Source organism: Strigops habroptila, chromosome 9 (assembly GCF_004027225.2).
Source record: "Strigops habroptila isolate Jane chromosome 9, bStrHab1.2.pri, whole genome shotgun sequence".
Classification (NCBI taxonomy): Eukaryota; Metazoa; Chordata; class Aves; order Psittaciformes; family Psittacidae; genus Strigops; species Strigops habroptila.
The window spans coordinates 18,898,034-18,914,706 of record NC_044285.2 but is presented as its reverse complement, the minus strand read 5'-3'; the positions used below and the strand labels follow the sequence as shown (position 1 = coordinate 18,914,706).

The 16,673-nt window shown below is 41.2% G+C and overlaps 1 protein-coding gene across 4 annotated transcripts in view; it reads right to left on the bottom strand.

Annotated features, from left to right (window-relative positions):
* TMEM266 (transmembrane protein 266) overlaps positions 1-16,673 on the bottom strand; it is a 93,370-nt gene that overhangs the window by 2,097 nt on the left and 74,600 nt on the right. For all 4 annotated transcript variants that reach the window (XM_030496768.1, XM_030496767.1, XM_030496770.1 and 1 more), the window contains one exon: positions 7,715-7,765. In XM_030496768.1, the coding sequence (XP_030352628.1) occupies positions 7,715-7,765 (51 nt within the window). The remainder of the gene's footprint in view (positions 1-7,714; positions 7,766-16,673) is intronic.

Genomic DNA, 16,673 nt, shown 5'->3' with positions numbered 1-16,673 from the left:
TACCTATACATGAACACACATACTCCCCTTATTTATACAGTTTTTAAATTATATGAGGTAGAATCAAGCTAATATACACATACCTATGTGTAGTTTGTTATATATAGGTGTGTGTGTATATATATACATCATCTTTATACAGAGATTTATCCCTATAGATATGGGAATATATATGTGTCTATAAGCCCCATATGTAATACATTATACCTATATAGGTACAGACATTTTTAATATCTATATACCCACACATATACCCACACATATACAGTACTGCCCTTTAAATTCATGTAATTATCTATCTTTAAACAGAATACATGTGCACTTGCTCTCTCTTTCACACTTGTCTTTATAGCTGTATATACACACATTTACAGATACATGTCTCTTTATACCCATAGCCACATGCAGAATGGGGATAAATACAGAGAGATATAAATCTAAACCAGTACTGTATACCTATATGTATGTGCACACATACTCTATACAATATATATGTTTGTGTGTGTCTACAAACATTTAATATACACATATTTATATATAAAATTATCCATACACATATAGGGAGAGAGTGTGTGTGTGTTTTTGGGGGGGTGTTGGGAGGCCCACATGATACAGTATACATACATATGTACACACAGAGTTGATACATACACTATATAATAGTCTTCCCTTTTTACCTACGTATCATTAGCTATCTGTAAATAGAATACACACATTCTCTGACACAGATGTAGCTTTATCTTTGTATATAAAAAAGTACATCTGTCTGTGTGTAGGTACACAGGGAATATATGTGCATGTGTATATATATATTTATATATATGGATACGTACTATGTTACACTTGAGCACACATACAGAGATAGCCATGTTATATGTGAGACCTACTATACGTATAAAATTATATATATTCATATATATATGTACATATATACTTCTGTGTGTATATATACACCTATATATGTGTATATTTATATACATGTAAAAATCTGTACCCAAACACACCTTTTTATAGATCTCCAAGTATATTATAGGGATATATCTATAGATAAAGCTACAAGTAATACTGCATACTTATATATGCAAGTACACACAAGATGTACTACATAGGTATATGTACAAAGTCTCCTTCACCCACACACCTGTTTCATATACACATCATCTTTATATAGTGATTTACCCATACAGACATGGGCAATGTGTGTGTGCAGAGGTGAGCCGTGTGTGTAATACCTTCTGTTGCCACAGATACATTAATTCTCTGTATGTGTGGCTGGGCTGGGACAGAGGCAAGTGTTGGTTTGGCTGCAGTCCCAGAGCAGTGCTGTGGACAGGTGCCTGATGGAGCTGTTGCTGAGCAGCTCTTCCCAGACAAGGACATTGCAGGCTCATCACTGCAGGTGAGGGGGCACAAGGCGCAGCGCCAGCTCCTCTTAGTATTGGTGTTATATTGTGATATTTTACTTTTATGTCAATATTAAACTGTTCTAACCTCAACCGATGGCGTTTACCTTTTTTCCCAGGTCCTCCCCATCCCACAAACACAGACGCTGACACATGCAGAGGCAAATGCAGGCACACAGACACAGTCTGACATACACACATCCATGTAGAAACACACAAACACGCATAGACACACACAGAGACATGCACATGCAGACATAAAGACACACCTGGACACGCAGGCACAGACATGCATGCACACACACACGTACTTGCACAACTCCAGGCATGCATGCACTGACACACACAAACACAAAAGACCCATGCACATAGAGGCACCCAGACAGGCACAGGCAGAGAAGCACGCAAACAGATGCACACAGACATGCATGCACACGTAGACATGCACAGACCCAGACACACAGAGATCACACAGGGACAGATGCGCACACACAGCAGATCGACACAGACTCAGACATATACCCAAAGATACACAGACAAGCACGAACACACATGCAAACGCAGATACATGTACACACACATACACTGACACAGGCAGAGAGACACAAGTAGACATATAGACAAGTGTGTACACAAGCATACTGACACATGAATGCAGACACACACACAGGGGGCAGACACTAAGATGAGCACACAAACACACACAGACACAAGTGCATGCACAGACATGCAGAAGCACACACACAGATGATGCTCTTGCAGAACTACAGGTACATGCTGACCCAGACACACCGACGCACACATGCACTGGCAGATGTGCAGACACAGAAAAACAAACACACATGTTGCCACACAAAGACACACACCAACACACAAATGCACAGAGACACGCACACGACATGTGCAGAGACACATGGACAGACAGAAAAAACAAGCACATACAGACCTGCACACACGGGCAGACAGACATATGGAAATGCACATGCAGACATGCACACACAGATACACGCAGGCATATAGACACAAACGCATATATACATGCACACACAGGCAGACAGAAAGACAGGCAAGCACACAGAAGACGTAAACATGCATGCAGACATGAGTGCGCACACACACAGCCACAGGCATGCACAGACCCAGAGACACGCGTGCACACAGGCAGATGCGCGCAACACAGACATGCACACAGATGTGCATACTCATGCAGACACACGTGGATGCACAGACATGCACGCACAGGCACGTGCATGCGTACATACAGAGACAAGCACACAGACATGTTCCCTGTAACAGTCCCCTATTTAAATATAGATTTATTCTTAAACACACCCACTCCCTTTACATAATACACATGTATATATTTTTCCATGTGTATAGATACATACATTAAAAATACATTATACCTGTACATGCCCCCCCCTTACTGACAAATAGATACACACGTCTTTATATAATCATTATAGCTGTATAATGGGGATTAATATAGAGGGATATACATCTATAAATACTACCACATACCTATATATATGTACAGACATTTGACACATACACATCCTTTTACATATGTATCATCTTCTCTACACCTGCACATTCCGTCTCTCACACACATGCATACTTACCTTTATAGATATACTACTCACTCTGTGTAGATACACAGGGAATGTAAATATAGGGATATATAAAACAAGTACATTATACATACTTGCTTGAGCATGTACATCCATATATGTACTACCTATTATCCATATAAAATTATGTGTATACACACCTTTTTTATGTATTTATATTAAGGGAGGTATATAGAGAGATGTACATCTCTAACACTATATACCCGTACATAGGTGCACACACACACACACATATTAAATACAGATACCTTCACATATAGATTTATCCATATAGATATGGGGAGTGTGTCTGTATCTTCCCCATATATAGTACACACTGTATATATAAAGCTTTATATATAAATGTATATCTGTGTATACATGGGGAATGTATATAGGGATACAAATATACAGAATACATTATACCTATACATGTAATTTTATATGTATGCAGGTGTATATATACACAGATGTGGTCACTCACACCTTCCTTCCTTTTCATCTATTTTTTTAAACAACCATACATCTATGCGCATATATATATATATATATACACACACACACACATATATATATATATACACACACACACACATCTTTATACATGGCCATGTACATATTGGGGATGGACACAGAGGGATACACACAAATACAAATAATACTGCATGCCTCTAAAAACTTGTGTAGGTGTATGTATGTACATTTTCTACAGATAGCTAGCTATATATAATTTGTGTGTAGAGATACAGTCTCAGACAGATACATACGGGCTTCATATACACAAGTACCCCCATTTATAATACATGATACTTATACATGTACACACATTTTACATATAATACATAGTACCGTTGTGAGTGAGAGGAGTGTGCAGGGTCGCTCACAGAACCACCATCAAAGCTGAGCTTTGGGGAAAAGGCAGTTTTCATTGATGGATACAGGCGTGAGGTCACAGAAGACGACAGCAAAGTTCAGCACTGTTACTGAGTGGAGGGATCACACCGAGGAACAGCGACATACAATCAATCAAGCTAAAAATGACTGACACAGACCAAGGGCACAAAGGGTAAGGGAGATCTTCCCCTTAAGTAAGTCACAAGGGTCAGACTAGACCCCCTCACTCTCTAAACTCCCAAAGGCACCTAGGTGGGGCTGGATCCAATCTTAGTCTCGGACTTGGACAACGATTTACATCTAAAGGGTTACAGGTGTCAGCAGTTTGCAGTTTTAAGGCACATCTAAATGAGTCAACAGCATTTACTGCAGTTGCTGTAACAATCTATTAACACATACACACATAAAAGATACATAAAGATACATAAAGTACCTGTTCATAATTCCCCTCCAGTCAAGTGAAACGTTCACCTCTAATGTCTTGACGTTTCTCAGGGGGCGAGGGCCCTGTGACCAGGAGTGGGGGGACTTCATCCCAGGTTGTGTCTTTCAGTGATGGTCCTCATGGTCCCATGCAGACGGAGATGTGCTCCAGGAGAGCTCTAAGGGCATCACTTTGGACCATGATTTACAGGGTCGCAAGATGATGGGCTTTAGTCACCAGCACATTTCCATCCCAGCCCCAACCCCAGTCAGTACTTACTAGACATTTTCAAACCTCCCAAACCAATAGCACCATTCCCCTCAGGCTCCACTCAGGGAAGGAGTGGTCCAGGGTGGCCAGGGGTGACTGGTTATCCCAGTTCTTGCTTCCTGCCTTGGCCAGGGAGCAGGAGCCACAGGTAGGGCCAAGGGATGTGTCACCGCCGACTCCTCACGTAGAGGCCGAGGCTTGAGGGGAATTCCTGAGACTTTGGCATGGCGCAGGGGATGGGGGGGATGCACCACCACATGGACATAGATGTGTATAGATACACTCTCATGGTTTTTTTAATATATAAACTACATACATGTATGTACAGGCTCTCACATGCCCACCCACATATATACAGCTTTACATATATTTTATAGATATATATAAAATATCTGTGTAGTTACACAAAGATCTTTTTCTGTGTTCATACCTGTCTGCATACATACACATATATAAGGGGCTGTATAGGGATATACCTATATACAAAATACCATATACCTATATATGTTTATACACACAAACACTCATAGAGCTAACACATAAGCCAGACACATAATACAGATTACACATAATAACACTACTCCATAAGAGATTAAAAAGATACAGACACAGTCTCTCTCACAACCCTTTTAAAATATACAATTACCTATTTTAAAATAAAAATTTATACATGCACTCCCACACCCTGCTTTTTTTCCTCTGTGTGTGTGTATATTTACAAAGGGAATTTCATATATAGGGATAGCGATATATAATACATTATACCTATACATGATACACACACATATATACCTGTATTATATGAAAAACATAGAATCACAGAATGGTTTGGGTTGGAAAGGACCTTAAGATCATCCAGTTCCAACCCCCTGCCATGGGCAGGGACACCTCACACTAAACCATGTCACCCAAGGCTCTGTTCAACCTGGCCTTGAACACTGCCAGGGATGGAGCATTTACCGCTTCTCTGGGCACCCTGTGCCAGCGCCTCAGCACCCTCACAGTAAAGAATATTGTACATATTAAAAATACATGTATATACAGTCACTTAAACACACTTTTTATATATATTACATAAATACATGTATATAAACGGTTCCTCTCACACATGTATTCATACCTTTATATACAAACACGTGATTTATAACCCCATGGCTCTATATGGTGACAGACATATACATGATACCTATACACATATACACACACTTTATACATACTATAGAAGTATAGTGACACAGACACACACCTTTTAATATTTATTGTATATAACAATGTATCTATGCATATGCAGTTATACATATGTACACACTCCCCCTTTATATAGACTTACATATGTATACAGAGACATATCTTTATATATAAATACATACCCATGTATATGGATACACAGTGATATAGATATCTACACACACACATTCATATTTATATATAATACATATAAAATATATGTACATACACAGTTGTGCACACCTTTATAGATCTTTACATATATAGAAACATATGTAGACATATATTCATATACACATACACATGTACATACCTTAATGTATAAACATATATATCCACATATATATGTGGGGATCTATATGGAGATATACATAAGACATTATACTTTTATATATATACACACACACACATACATACCTTCAGATTTTATATATTACAGAATATGTATGTATATACACAGACACTGTCACATCTCTTATTTTTATGAAAAAATATGAAAAACATGAAAAAAACAGATGTCTTTAATAAGCATATATATATATTTCCCACCTGTGTATCAATGTAGAGATGTATTTACCAGGATATAGATATATAATACATTATACATACATATATATTTACAACCATACACTTAGACACACTTTTATTTAGTCTTATCTTAGACATCTGTAGATATGTATATATCTGTGTGCATGAGTATATGGGGATATAAATATATAATACATTCTACATATACATAGAGAAATTTTTATATCAGACCAGCTCTCCTCCTCTCACACCCCCTACCCTTTACATGTATCTTTATATATTTTAATCTATATTTAAATAAATTATCTATGTGTATATGGACATAGCCTCTCACACACATCTTTGTACGTATATAGACATATACATACCTTTGTATGTATAAATATTCTCATATTTATGGGGATGCATGTGTGTTTGGAGATACATACATGATACCTTATACAAATATATGTATAAACGTATATATTTTTACTTATGTCTTTTTACATATCTGGGTTTCTGTGTATATATGTAAGGCATATATAATACATTATAGATTTATATGCATACGCATATAGATATGCACATTTAATTCTATAGCATATGTATGTCTATACACAGATATATCTTTATATATGTCTATATTTCACTGTGTGTACACATACTATATATAGGGATGTATGTATGGGCTGTATGCATATAATACATTATATGCGTACATGTACACACACATATACATATTTTTTATATATATATGTGCGTATACGCAGACACACACACTTTTTATATATCCCCATGTATATATGGGGATATATATCTATAATACATTATACCTACACACACTTACCTCTCTGTCTAGTCAGCGTTCTATAGGTAAAGGGGTGCTCCCCACCCTTCTGCCTGTCTAGCCCTGCTGAGAGCCCCCCGTGCCGGTGGGATCCCGGGGGGCTGAGCCGGAGCTCGGGTCATGGCCTGTGCCCACTCCCGAGGTTCTTCCCACTCAGGTCCACCAGCACAGTGCTGGGCTAAGCCACCGCCCCACTTCTCTGCCTTTGTTTTGTCCCTGCAGTTCATTCTCGGGTCCACCTGAACCGCTCTGCAGCCTGGACAGCCTACCTCGGGGGAATTAACCTCTCCCAGAGCTCCAAGCTATTATGAACACCTTCAGCAGGAGCAAACTTGGGGCCCTTCAGCCACTAGAGAATTACTATTTTGGTACAATCTTCCATGGAACAAACCAACCAATGCCATGGTGCGTTTCATTTTGAGGATGGATCCACGATGAATCAATCTACATCATTGTTCAGCCTCACCTGGTTTACAGCACACAGTGCAAAGTAAAAACATAGTTCACATTTACAATTTCAAGCAAAACTTACCACTGCTTGGCTCATTGTAGTATCGACTGATGTAATTATTCATGTCATCCTCTGCAAGAACAAAAAGGCAGCTGTTAGAAGACCATTTAGTTGATTAAACAGTTGAAATTCCACCCTGTGGAAGGCTCTCCTCTGCCCTGTATGCCCAGAGCATCACCTTCTGTGTATTTTTAAGCCAGAAGACCAGGTGGGATTTGGTAACGCACTACACTAATACACTTCTGTTGGTTTAAAATATACTATAAAGGTTTTCACAAGTCAAGGGTGTATGTAGTTCTGCACTTGTACTATGTGTGTTAAGAGCTACATCTGAACTTCAATAACGGTAAGATACAAATGAAGACATGAGTACAAAAGGGAAAGCAGCAGCTCTGTTGTTCATACAGAGTTCATACAGTGCAGAAGATGTCCTGTCATTTTACAGAAAAGCAAAACATTTTACTGTTGCTGAAAAAGAAAATAAACTCCTCATGTTGCAATTCCGAGCAGGACACAAATATTGCTGCTAAGAAAACAGCACTGGCAACCCAGGAAGAATTTCAAGCTCACAAGCAACCTGACCTGCCCAATTTGCAGTGTATTGTGTGCTCTAAAAGCATTCTCTCCTTTTAAGTGCTCTTTTTGATACCGTGTTTCAGAAAACCATGCTCATCCCTTTGAGCCAGATTTCCTTCGTCCCCCTGGGCCTCTGTGGCTGCAGTCCTGCCTCTTCACAGCACATTGTGGTTTGCAGGTGAAGGAAACAGATGTTTTCTGGGCAACGCTTTCCCCACACAACAAGACCCAAACCACCAAGCACTCTGTACCTGAAATAGCTGCACTCATAAGAAGGCAATCTAACCTGACACTGAAAGGCAACATGGTTGTTTTCCTGGTTTCATTGGATCTTAAAAGCTTTTTTGGCCCTTGTTGATCTTTAAATGCCTGCAGTCAGAGGTGTGCTTTGTGCTAATGTCTGAGTTTAAAAAAGAGGCCTCAGAGCAGCTCAAGGCAATGCCGCTGAATTAGGAGTACATTGCAAGGCTTTTCAGCTATCTGCTGCTAAAATACACTTCATTTCAAGCATGCATAATTTATACCCTCAATGCCACCAAACCAAACAGCCTGTATAGATACAGGTTCTTGTTCAGGCATGGAACCATCAGCTACCATCAGACAATACCTGTATGTACTGTTGGGAACATGCTTCCAGTCTAATTCTATGCAGAGAAACAAGGAAAACAGAACCACAATAGGGCCGGGACAAGGGCAGTTTCTGCACATGGGGTCACCCCTCCTCATCACCTCCCAAAGCATACTGCCACGCTTCCAACAGGAACGGGGGCCATGGCGCTCTCACTTCCTTTGCCACTCACAGAGCCTGGCCCAAATGCCACAATGCTTTGCACCAAAGTCAGAAAACAACTTGGAACCGTTATTCAGCTGCATGTTGTGTCTTACAGCAAGGCTCAAACCATGTCTTCTTTAGGACTGCACACATTTACTGCCCTGGCCACCTCTCTATCAGCTCACAGAACATATCAGGGCACTATTTTCAAACCAATCAGTTACTTTCAAACCCATTTAGCGGACAGATGTAGACTGCTCTTTTATCAGCAAAGCCCAACACCAACTCCTGCAAAGGAAATCCTGTAATGCATCCACTCAGATCCCTTGGAGTGGTGAGGAAAATCACTCCTTGTCCTGCTGTACCTGGGACCATCTGCACACAGGATTGGGAAAGCTGCCAATGTTATGGGATGTTTTATGTTATGATGGGATGGCCTTATTAATGTCCTTGTTTTACACTGCCTATCAATTTATCTCTAAATATACACACATGTGTATGTAAACTATAATTTAAGCATATATTTTTTTTCCACTTTGAATAGTTTCCTATGAATAAAAGACAATGAAAAGTAATGGAACAACAACAGCAGAATAAATATTTCAACAACAGATTAAGTTTCTGAATCATTACATTAAAGCAAACTGACAATTAACAAACTCATCTTAGTCACATGAGAGTCTCAGCTGCTTTGGGCAGAAAAGGCTATAAACAATTCCAGTTATCTCTCATTATATTCTACATTGCTGAAAGCACGGAGTTTAAAAAAAATGCCATAAATCTACTGAATAAACTGAAAGCAACTATTTGTGCTTATAAAACATACACACAAATCAGAAGTCCAGCACTGCACACACACACTGCTTCAGTACTTTCTGGTGATCTGAGTGAGATGAAGTCCCTGCTCGGTGTGTGCAGTCAAACGGGATCAGGAACACAACCACGTCTGCAGCTGGGGGCAGGCAGGAAGCAGGGGAGATCAGCTTTCACAAGAGGGGCAGACTAATGTTATTTAAGTTCTACATTAATGTTGTCAGTACACTGCTGTCAGTGTATTTTAGTTCCAGCTCCAGAAACGGAGTTGTCTCAAGAAATACTTCACTCTTCACAGTTGCCCTGTTTTTTTAATAGCTTTTTCTTATTTCTGCCACTTTGGAATTTTCAGGATCCAGAACACTTAATTTTCCCCCTTTCTTAGAAATAAACCCAGCTTTCCAAACACACAGCAATGTTACCTGCACTTCCTTTTCCAGAAAAGAAACTTTCCATTTAGGAGTCCTTAAGCCATAAAGATGACCAAATGGTACTTACTAAGGAACTGGCAGCAAGTAGAAATAAAAAGCATTTCCTCTTATTTCCCCTGGAAATGGCAACCTTAGGAAACTGTGTGCAGATGGTGATTGGGATCCTCTTGCTAGATTCACCAAGGAGAAACCACAGAATTAATAATTTAGGATGGAAAATACTTTTAAGATCATCAAGTCCAACTGTAAACCTAACGCTGCCACGTCCACCACTAGACCATGTACCCAAGCACCACATCTACAGGTAACAAATGAAAGCCTTTACCCCCCTGCAATCTGGTGATGAAGATCCAGTAGTTGTGAGTTGAGAAGGTAGAATGGGAAGAGTGAGGCAGCTCTTCCCCATCCTAACCTTGTGGTGAACAAAGATGGTTCTACAATTTTCCCTGGAAAGTGAGAGCAATGGGAAGCAGTCAGATATGCAGAAGCACTGTGGAGGAATCAGCTGAAAGAAGGTTTTGCTGGGCAAGAGAAGGAGTGAGCAGAAACAGGCTGTTCTCTGTGGTCCAGGAGCATTATTTGCTCCAGCAGCGCGGGGTGGCGTGCGAGTGACTGCCAAAACAGCATGACATGACGAGAGACCTGGAACTGCACCAGGAGCAGTGGAAGGCATCAACTATGTAACTGTAAGAGGTGAGGCAGCAGAGTAACGTGGACAGGAGGGTTGACTCCAACATGACCTGGGCCCTCCACCGGACAGAGGGAATGTCTGCTTGGGAAGGTTGCTCAGACTCCTACCTATCTCGCATACAACCGAAAGAGCTTTTCCTGACACTGTTAACTCTGCAAGGCTGTAACTGCAGTAAAGTCAAACCAAGCCCCATCTCTCAGCCTGCTACCAAACCTCTGTCACTGTGTGGTTCTGGGTCAGGATCTGTCTGACAGCTCCTGGATTCCTTCTGATGAAGGTTTTCCAATTATCTGCCTGTTCTTCTGCAAGACTCAGAACACACTTAAAATGGCTCAGGGAGTAATAAACTGTTTAGAGCACAGTCCCATATGATCTCAACTGACCCAAGAGAGAACTTTGTAATCTCTCTCTCCTGGCCCTATAAAAAACTAATAAATTTGGTGAAGCACATAAATGACATTCCACCCAAGGCAGATCTCTCTTTTAGTTCTATAATCCCTCAACAGTGACCTTTAATTGTTCCATCAATGACTTTAGCGAATGAGTTTGCAACGCTCCGCCCCTCACACACACACAAAACAAATACCATTTGCACACCTTCCAGGTTAGAGGCCTTAAAAAAGGGATTTCTTTTGAAATATTTCATTATTATTTTACTTTATTTTTTTATTGCCATTGATTTGATTGCATTCTGTCTCTCAAGGCTGCATTTTCTGAACTGGAAGGTTATTTTTTCTGCTGTGTGGCCTCCCACTGAGGATGTGAGTCCTCAGGGTAGAGTTATGTCTTACTCCCACTTTCCTCCAGACAGCAATCCAAAGCAGCAGATCTTTCATCTCCATCACTGCTATCGGACAGACACTGGCATTTTCTCCTTAAAGCACCACTACCACTTAGAAACATTTGGGAAAGAAAAGTAGCATGAAATACACTTTGCAATAAACACTAAGATACACTCTCAGCAGGGAGGTTTTCCAAGGCACAAGTTATAAGATCAAGCTATTGTCCTCTAAACACTTCTAGAAATAAGAACAGTGATGGCAGCTACACTGCTCTGACACCAGCCACTAACACTGCCACAGCCTGACTTTGCCCCAGAAGAGCACAGTGCTAGTGTGACACTGCACTGCAGTAAGATAAGACAACATAAGAACATCTACAGGTGTTTCTGAGAGTGGCAATCCATGGGGGAAAACTGCCCACTGAGTTTTCCCTGCAATCTCTGGCATTCCAGATCCGTCTGACCTCAGCCATCTGAACTTCACCACACCAAATTGCAGCCAGACCTAAGATCCTTCTCAGCAGTCCAAGCATAACTCACTGCTCCCTTGTAAATACATTTGTTAAGGCACATGCATGCTCCCCAGGCTGTGCTGTACTGTCTGCTTCCACATCCTGGTCTTGTGCAAGATGACCTGAGCAGAGTTTTTTTCCCCGTTGCTTTGCTGGCCCTAGATGGTCTCTCTCCCTTTCCCCTCTAGCAACATGGAAAGTTTGTGCCAACAGGAAATATGAACAGCCAGCTGGCACTTTCCAGGAGACTTGCCTTGCTTTCCATATGAAGGCAGACTGACACATTAGTGCCAGCTGCAGTACTCGCACAACTTTCAATTCACATGAACATCCAGTCCCTGCAGAGGCTGGATGGATGCTTAAGCACGTGGGTAAACCACCTTGAGAGGAACTGTCAAAGTTAGCTTGCACAGAAAACAGAGCAACAGATGCAGCCTGGTTCTACGTAAGAAATCAACCTGAGATGGAAGTCATAAAAGGACTTTCTTTTATGCAGAAGGAAATCCTGGGATACAGAACAGGCTCCATTATCAGCAGATGCTGGTGGGACACAAAAACAAAACCCTGAACTGTCAACAAACTGGGTGGCTTTGGCCCTTGCTTCAGCAGATCGTGCTGCAAGAGCACTGTGCGCCAAGTTGAGCGTGGCTGAGATGCAAGACATCTTTGTGCCAGCATGGCTGCTGGCTTTGGGGAGAGGATGGCCTGGGGGACCTCTCAGTGCTCTTTCCAACCTTGTTCTCTATGAATATGGATCAGCAGATCCACATCTGAATTGGTTTGTTATAGTCAGCCTGAAGTAAACACAGAGAAACTTGGGTCTGTCTCTGTGAAATAGCCACATTTGCCGAGTGTAGAAGAACAAAGTTTGAGAAAGAATATGGCTACCAACAAAACAATAATTTGTTAGGTAAACATCAGGGAAAGAGAAGAAAAATTTAAGTGAAAGGATTCCAGGACAAATGGTTATAAACTGGCATTGAATAACTGTAGACTGGGAATCAGGAAAAGATTTCTACAAGTTTAGAAAAGGGAGAGGCTGGAGCAGTGTCATAATGGCGGCGGAAGGCAGAACACATCACTACTGTCACATGGAGCACGACCTCTTTATGAAAGGGGTTATTGTGAAAGAAGCTGCATACTTGGACAGCGGAACACGTTGCAAATCTGTGTTCCTTTACCTGTCAGCCATATCTTCACACCTCTTTACAGTAATGATGGGAGACAACTTCTCCCTCACACACTGTACGCTCGCCACTTCTGGAACTCAAAAGTTTCTACCCATTTGGTGAATACGAAATTCAAGAGCCCAACTTCACTAACTACACACACATTTATGTAAGTGTTGCTTAACATTTAATTCCTTTGACTCCTGCCTGAATGATCAGTGCACAGAGAACCACAAAGCCTGAAAGAGGCACCTACAGCGAAGCCAAATTCTCACTCTTCCACAGATACATGGAGTTTAACCAGAAAGCAGAGTGCACTTAAGATATAACCATTTCCAGGAGTAGGCTTCAAAGCAGATACATTTTAACATTTGAAAATAACCATAAACTACCTTTTATCTATTGTTCTGCAGTAACAGGGCTCTCAGAGCATTAACAGATGATCACCAAAGGAACTGGCTTAGATTTTAGAAGTGTTCAACCAGCTCAGGCTGCCTTGCAAGGCACAACTGACAAAATCCCCTCCAGTGCTGTGCTCTGTCTTCTCAGACAGCTTATGAATAATCTTAAAGGAAGCCCTCTGAAGTTCCAGAACTTTTCATGTTCCCCTCCTGATATCCTACTTCCTTCCCTTCCAAAATGGTGGGTACCTATAGGGAGAGCAAGCTTTACTTTTCTCCATGCACAATCATAAATTGCAGCAGTCCCCCAAAGCAACAGACTTAGAGCTAACCCCATAAAAATGGAAATTTGACTCAGAATAGCTAAAACAAGCTTTCTGCAATCCAATGTAACAGAGCTAGAATCCGGCTCCTGCTCAAAGGAATAGAAGGGTGGTTATATTAATCTTAAACTATGGCAGTACTGTAGAATTTCAAAACCTGGAATGATATATGCAGGAAAATGAGGAATTTCCACTAGGGACTCTAATTCATATATTATGGGAGAGATTAAAGAATAATAAATTTTGGAAGGAAGTATTAATGGCGATATGGGGCACTGTGAACCTGGCATTCCCTGAAGCCTGGAACTTTGTGTACCAAACACTAAAAATGATTTGTGCAGGAGCAGAAAACATTAGCTATTACTCTGACCATGACCAGTTACAGGCTGCATGAGGTAGGAAGTCAGCAAGAGAAAAAAACTCCTTTATAATTTAGAGATCAACAGATAGGGTAATATTTCCCATTATGTCAAATGGTAACTGTCTCTGGGAAGAAGAAAGGAGACGACAGCACTTAGGATATTTCCCTTTCTCTTAGGGAAAGGCTGACCACAATGGTCCTGAAAACCATTAGGGATGCAGCTGTGCATTCGCATATAACAGCTTTCACCCTGAGCTCTTTACAAACTGAGGCAGAGAAGCTAAGTGAAGTGCTCACAGTGCAGCAAATGTCACAGCTCTACCCTGGGTTTATAGCTCCTAGAGTCATGCCCTTCTCTTGAGTTCACCAGCTTTCTGCTGTTGATAATGGTACCCTTTGACTCGCATGCTGAAAGCCTGTGTTTCACCCTCCATGTTTGTCTACTCTGGAGATCAATTTTTTTGGCAAGACAAAGAAAACCTCGATTAAAAACTTCCCTGCTTCTTAGCCAAATTAATTAGAAACTACCATATATCCATACGTTTTCCAGAGTTATTCCTACATGTTAGGAGGTCTCTTGGTGAAGTGCTCTGGGCAGATAGAAGCGTGTGAGGCAGCAACCAGCTCATTCTTCAGAGAATTAGCACAGGACTGCTCAGCCCTCAAACAGCTCACTGCTGTGCGGCCTGGAGAAGTGGTCCTTCAAGAAAAGGCATGAAGTATTAGCTGGGTAGTTTTGGGACACTTTCAGAGTCTGGTGACCATCTGACTAGAGCTCTTGCCTCCCCTAGTCTTGTACCAGCAATTAAGGCACTTCAGATACAGAGATGTGCAGGAAGAAAAGCTGGGTGAAAACATGTACTGAAAGCTACCAAATTAGCCAGCACATACAGTTCTCCTGGTGCAGGCCACAGTGTGTGTCTCTCTACCCAAATCCCCTGAGATGTTGTGTGCACCATGTGATGTTGTGGTTACCTGACTTACTTTGCTGAATGCTGTAGTAAATGCTTGCACAAAATCCAGTGTAAATACAAGACTACAAGCTACGGCTGCCCCTGAGGAGCTTTAACTTATGCACTATCCCATAAAACTCCCAGGTAGGGAAATGAGTAAAAAGTCTCAATGCTTTCTTATTCCATAACCCCTTGGTGGTAAAGTATTCTGCACTGAATGTTTCCATTGTTCAATATAGAGGGGGGAAATAAGATTAGCTTGAGATGGAATATCCCATTTTCTTATGCAGTATGTACTCTAGCCAAGTCAAGCTTGCTGGTTTGGCAGAATTCAGGGCTCTCTGAAGACAGTGATTTTTTGAAGGCTAACAAAGTTAAGTTTGGCACAAACACATGCTTTCCATGCCATACCCTACCCTCAGGTGTTATATGTAGGGCTAATGTTCTGCCAGCGCATAAGAGAACAGCACAGCAGAGCCTGTTCTGCCTAACAGCTGAACTGTGCCTTTGAACTGTAGCTTTTCTTTTAACAGTATTACCATCTCAGTCCCTTATTTCTCCTCCAACTCGTCAGTGCAATAGGCAACTGCAGATGTTTTTCAAAGCTCACAAATGCCATGTGGCACACAGAATGATTAACTGCAGTCATCACTCAGGAATCTTTAAGGAGGAAGAACATAGCTTAGAGAAAATGGATGCAAAGCAATTCCTAATGTGGTCTGACACAGAGGATAACTTGCAAAACATAACCCTTGACCCAAAAGTCAGGAGTTAAAACACTGGTAGCTTCCAGTTCCAGGCAGAGCAAGTGGCATGGAAAGCCCTGAAGATAGCACAGCCAGTGTAACCACAGCACATGAGAAGTGGGAGGATAAAGAAATGACCTACAGAAAATGGCTTGATCACCTGTGCTCTGCAGAGACATGTCTCAGGAGTATTCTACACCAACCAAATATACCCCTTCCACACTGCAAATGGAGGCACCTTCACCTGAAGACATGCTCTTCTTCTATCTGACATACCACATTCAAGCTTTATTGATATTTTATTGGTCAGATGGGCCATCGGTGTAGATGAAGAAAATGCTGTCAGGATGCCAAAGTGATAATGTGAAAGCTGCTGCAGCAACAGGCAGCACATTGCTGGGAGAGCTGGAGAAGAATGACCCAGTTGAGGTGGATAGGTGAAAAAACAGGC